Source organism: Ursus maritimus, unplaced genomic scaffold (genome assembly GCF_017311325.1).
Source record: "Ursus maritimus isolate PB19 unplaced genomic scaffold, ASM1731132v1 scaffold_15, whole genome shotgun sequence".
In the NCBI taxonomy this organism is placed as follows: Eukaryota; Metazoa; Chordata; class Mammalia; order Carnivora; family Ursidae; genus Ursus; species Ursus maritimus.
In genome coordinates, this window is record NW_024423897.1 from 6,387,044 (window position 1) to 6,393,043 (window position 6,000).

General features: G+C 41.4%; 1 protein-coding gene across 3 annotated transcripts in view; it reads right to left on the bottom strand.

Annotated features, from left to right (window-relative positions):
- Positions 1 to 5,735, bottom strand: part of SPDL1 (spindle apparatus coiled-coil protein 1) — a 49,212-nt gene extending 43,477 nt beyond the window's left edge. For 2 of the 3 annotated variants that reach the window (XM_040630313.1, XM_040630314.1), the window contains exons 1-2: positions 5,555 to 5,735; positions 983 to 1,165 (exon numbers count right to left, since the gene is read on the bottom strand). In XM_040630313.1, coding sequence (XP_040486247.1) covers positions 983 to 1,141 — 159 coding nt within the window. In that variant the 5' untranslated portion in view covers positions 1,142 to 1,165; positions 5,555 to 5,735. The remainder of the gene's footprint in view (positions 1 to 982; positions 1,166 to 5,554) is intronic. The other variant, XM_008692396.2, reaches the window with a different exon arrangement.
- Between the last annotated feature and the right edge of the window lie 265 nt (positions 5,736 to 6,000).

Consider the following 6,000-nt stretch of genomic DNA (forward strand, 5'->3'; position numbering starts at 1 on the left):
GCTGAGGTGACACCTAAAGGTGGAGGACTCAATCCATGACAGTGAGGGGATATGCAATGCAGATGAAAGCAACAGCTCATGTAAAGCCTGTAAAGCAGGACTATTATAGCTAAGCACAAGGGAAAGTAGTTTAAAATGAGGTCAAAAGGTTGACATGGGTCAGATCACATAGGAATCTGCAGATGCAAGAAAGGAGTTTGGATTTTGTTGTCAATATGATCGAAAGCCATAGTTGTGCTTTTAGCAGGACTGTGACATGATCTTTCGTTTATTTTTCAATGGCCAAGTGGCTGCTGTGTGAAGAATGAATTGTATGAAAGGCAATGAGGGAAGCAGGCAACCTGGTTAGAAGGCTACAGTAGTAATTTACGGGACAGATGATGGTGGTCTGAATTGGAGTGGCAGTAGCACAGATGGATGTTTTATAGCTCAGGTTCCTAGAACTTGATGGATTAAACATGAGAAATAAGGGCCAAAAAGAAACAGAGTAAAATTCCCTGAAATTTGGCTCAAGTTATTATATATTTACTAAGTAAGCTAAATTGCAAGAGACTGTTGTTAACAGGCAGGGAATCAACTATTCTGTGTTTATGTTACGTTTGAGATGTCCATTAGTAGGCAACTGAACACAGAAGTCTAGACTTTAGGGGTAAACTAAGGACTTGGTGTAGTGTCATAGGGCATTTAGATGTTACCTAAAGATATGAAAAAAGTGAGGTCACTAAGAGTGCACAAAACAAAATCTAAAATCCAATATGTGTTAAAGAAAACAGTAACTTGATTTTTCAAATTCAGAACACACAGGGTCAGAAAGAATATTAGGAATTCATTCACTTCAGTCCCCTTTATTAGAGATGGGGGTGAACAGGAACTAGAACTACAATCTTCAAAAAGGAATAAAATTAATAATAATAATTGCTAGACAATACAAATGTTCAATAGCTAAGCACAACCTTATAAACAGAGGAGTCCAGGGTCCTACCTCAGTCATGGTCATCATTTCATTACGACATTTATCCAACTGATTCTGCAACTCATTTTGGCTCTCCACTAGTTGTAAACCATACTGTGCAGCTTTCAGTCGTTCTTCTTCGACCTCTTTGAGCTTGCATCGAAGGTCTGCAATTATATCTGCCTCCATGTTTCTTTTTTCGTTTTTAGTCTACTATAAAAAGAGGAAATGAAAGTATTTAAGCTTAAACAAAATACTCTGTACAATGATAACAATAATAAAAGATATATATATATATATATCTTTCCTCCAATACTATAAAAAACATAGCATTGAAGATTTTATTGCTGGCTTTTAAGATTTTATTGCTCTTAATTTGCATTCTTGTTGTAAAAGCAAGGTCTGGTAATTCTTTTACCTGATTTGAGACCAAATCAAACAGAGAAAAAAAAATTGAACACATTTAACTTTGTTCCTAAGATATGCAGTTATCAAGAAATCGTTCACTTGTGTGCTAAGTTTCCTTAAATGCTGAGGTAGGGTGGGTCTCATATTTATATCACTGTACAGGTAATCAAATTAAGAGCACAATGAAAGAAATCAAGAATTTATAGTAACATGACTGCTACTGAAAATATAAAAAGGCAGCTTTGAATAAGGTTTATAAGGCAAGGACTATCATGTCCACAATTTTTCACAACAGCATTAAATTCTTGAACACATTAAATTTGCTACATTAAATTTGCTATATTGACAACAGGCTCACTAGTATTTTCCATTTTTCATAAGAAGACATGCAAAACAGAATCATGTTCAGAGTAATTAAAAACATTTCTTTCTTTCTAGATTTTTAATCAAGGACTTAAACATTATAAACATTCCACATAATTCAACCTTTCTCGTCATCCTTTCCAAATTGGTCCATCTCTTAGGCCAGATTTAAACTCAGCTTTGCAGTCAAAGGGCAACAGGCTGTTACTAAGGTTGTTTCCCCACTTCCTAGACAATGTAGTCGTCATTCAACAATTATTCCTTAAAGCCTTATGTGCTGAACTCCATTCTGGGCATTTCAGATCCATCAGAAGCCAAATGAGACAAAATAAAATGAAGTGCTCTTCTTTCATGAAACTTACCTTCCAGTGGGAAAAGACAAGCAATAATAGTATCATAATTAAATGCATTAGGAAATGAAAAAAGAAAAAAAAACAGGATAAGGGAGCTTGGAAGAAGTGAGGGTATTGCAACTAGGATGAACTCTAAAGTTAAGTGTTGGGGGGGGGGAAGCCTTCAAGGTGACGTCTGAAAAAAAGCCTTGCAGAGGAGAAGAGAATTAGCTATGTATCTATTTCAGGAAAGAAAAAGGAGGGGCGCCTGGGTGGCACAGCGGTTAAGCATCTGCCTTCGGCTCAGGGCGTGATCCTGGCCTTACGGGACGGGACGAGCCCCACATCAGGCTCCTCCCCTGGGAGCCTGCTTCTTCCTCTCCCACTCCCCCTGCTTGTGTTCCCTCTCTCACTGGCCGTCTCTACCTCTGTCAAATAAATAAATAAAATCTTTAAAAAAAAAAGAAAAAGGAGTAGAGGAAGAGGGGTAGCACTAAAGTGGAAGGACACCCAAGGAATGAACAAAATAGAGTTTAAGTCATAGGAGATAATAGGGGAGAATAGGCAAATCAGGCCATCACAAGGGCTTTGGCTTCTACTCTGGGTAAAACTGGGGGTCATTGTAAAGTCTGGCGTAGAGATCTGATACTTTAAAAGGATCATTTTGGCTGCTACATTGAATAGTTTGGAGGGGAGCAAGTGGGAAGCAGAAAGACCAGGTGAAGATGATTGCTTACAAGAGGGTGATTGTATACGAGGTGGGAAAAAATGATCAGATTGTGTATAGTTTGAAGGTAAAGCCAACATGATTTTCTAAAAAATTAAATGTAGGGTGTATGAATAAGAGAGAAATCAAAAATGTCTCGAAGGCTTCTGACCTGAGCAACTAGTAGAGCAAATTTGCATCAACTGAAGGATCAAAAATTATGAGTAAAAATTGTTTTGAAAGAAAATCAGGGGCTTATATTTTGGACATGAAATGTATCAAGTAACCAATTGGCTATATGAGAAGGATCTGGGCTGGAAATAAAAACCTAGGAGTTATTAACATAAATCCTTGAGCCTTGATGTCACCAGAGTACGAGCATAATTAAAGAGAAGAGGACCAAGGATTGAGCCATTAAGAGGTGAGAAAGAAGACAGTAAAATATACCTCAGTGAGGTAGGAGGAAAACCAAGAGCATGTATTATCCTGGAAATCAACTGAAATCAGTTGGAGAGAATGGTGGGTAAACGGGAAACAGTTTTGCTGCAAAGCAGAAAAAACGGAGCAGTAGCTAAAGGGGAAGTAGGATTAAGTTTGTCTTTTTTAAGATACAATATTTAAAGAAAAAACAGCATGCTTGTATGTCATGGGATAGATTCAGGAGAGAAGAAAAACAGATGATATAGAAGGCATGGAGAACTGCTAAAGTAATGAAAAAGAATGAGGTCTAATGTATAAGGGCTGATTTTAGACAGGAACATGAATATTTCATCTAAAGTAAGGGAAAGCAAAGTAGATGGGTATAGACACTGATAAGTAGGTAGATTACTGGTGGGAGTTTGTGTAAGTGCCCTTCTAACTGCTCCAATTCATCAGTGAATTAGGAAGCAAGGCCATTAAAAACGAAGATGAAGGAGGAGATATATGGTTTCAGAAGAGTGGTAAAAAAAGGTATCCTGTTGTCCAAGGCTGGCAATTACTGTTCTAAAATATAGGAACTTTCCGGGGTGCCCGGGTGGAGCAGTCAGTTAAGGGTCTGACTCTTGGTTTCAGCTCAGGTCATAATCTCAAGGTCATGAGACTGAGCCCTGTGTGGGGCTCCTTACTCAGTGAGGAGTCTGCTTCAGACTCTCTCCCTCTCCTTCTGCCCCACCCCATTGCTCACTCTCTAATAAATAAAATCTTTAATAAATAAAGTACAAGACCTTTCCAAAGCCTGTAGGTGACGGGGCTAGGCACTAGTTATTGCACTGTTTATTATGTTTGTTGAGGATTTACCATTTGCCAGGCAGAGTGCTTTAAAGGAATTATCTCATTTAATTCTCTTAATGAGCCTAACTTAAACATTATTGTCATCAAAGAAAAAAGGAGCTAGCCTCAAGACATCCCAGCCAGCAATGTCCAAGGAAGTAAAAAAACTAGCTCTCATTCTTTCAAAAGATTTGCTAGAATTCCTATTATGTGCCAGGTACTGTGCTATTGCTGAGGACACAATGGTGACCCCAAAACTAGATAATGTCCCTGCCTTCTTGAATGTTACTATCCATTAGTGGAAAGGCATTAAATCAAATAACTGTCAAGTTTTTTAAGTGTGATAAGTGGAAGAGGGAGCCTATAACATGGGGGCGCTGTCCTAAATTGGGAAGTGAGGTGGGAGGAGGTAGTACAGACAAGAAAGATTTCTCTGAGGAAATGACTTTTTTGCAAAGGTCTAATGGATGAGTAAGAGTTAACCTGTCAATCTGCAAAGAGGTAGCCCGGTTGAATAACTATATCTAACACAAGCCAGACATTGTACTTGGTGCTTTGCATGTATTATCTAATTTAACAACCCCATGAAATATTAAGGTATTTCCGCCATTTACGCATATGCAAACTGAGACACAGAAAGGTTAGGTATCTTGCCCAGGGTTACCAGCTAGTAAGTGGCTGAGATGGGAACTACGGTCTAGCTCCAAAGCCTGGGACTCCTAACCATTTTTCTGTTCAGCCTCTCAATAACATAACATACACAAAGCATTTAGGACAGGGAGCTCAGAGATACAGGGTGCCTTAGTTCGTAATCCACAACACACTGGTGCACGAGCTTGGACAACTTATTTAAGGTCTTGTGTTCTCATCCCTAAGATAAAGACAATAACATCTACCTAACAGGGGTTTTGAGGTTAAACCAACTAAGGGATGATAAGCAATTAGAATCTGCCACGCAGCTGTCTGCGACAGCGCTGTCCAACGGGAAAAGAATGCGAGTTGTGATATGTGATTTTTAATTTTCTAGGAGCCACGTTAAGAAAAGTAAATACAGGTGAAATTCATTTTAGCAATATTTTATTCAACCCATCCACTAGCATTTCAACATGTAACCTTTATAATTACTAACGGGCTGTTACTCTTTTTGTGTAGTCTTCGCAATTCGGCGTGCATTTTATATTTACAGCATTTCTCAGTTCGGACTGCCACATGTGGCTAGTGGCTACCATACTGGACCGCACAGACATGGTAGTTACCATCCGGAGGCCCAGGCAGGCGACCCGGCCTTCCTTACTGATGCACAATACCCGGTGGGGGAGGGGTGGACGCACACAGCCCAACGGAAGATTGAGTCCGGCTTGGAACCTGGTTGAGAAGAACTCCGGCTTCCGCTGAAGAAGCTGTCCCGTCTAAGGGCCTCCGCCGTGACCCAGACCCCAGGTTTCCTGAGGCCCTGCTTTCCCCACTCCCCAGAGAGAATCCCTTCGGCCGCTCCCACCGCTCCTCTCCACACGCACCTCCCTCCAGCCCCGTTGCCCCTACCTCTCTTCACCCCTTTCCCCTGCTGCTGCAGCCGGCGGCTCGTGACGAGGGCTCACGGCGCCCAGGTTCGCGACGGTAATACCACCTCACGACTAGATACGGCAGCCAATTCACTCAGTTAGCTCTCCGGTAAGCGCCAGGGCTTTTTGAATGCTGTTCCCGCGACAACTCACACGTCTCGCGAGATGTCCCGCCCAAGCCGCGCGCAAAGGAAAAACAGGGAGGAACGCCCGATCGAGCGCCCCGTGCCCTGTACCGCGTCTGCGCAGAAGCACGTGGCGTGCCGGGGACTTAAGTGTTGGCGCAGACGTAGCTCTCTGGGTGGTCCGCTTCACTCAGGCTTGGTTTTGTTCCTGTCTTCCCCACGTCTACTTTTAGTTGCCATGCCGTTTGTTTCTGTTTTGTTCTAGCGACAGTACCTTCTGGAGAGACAGTGTCACTAAAAG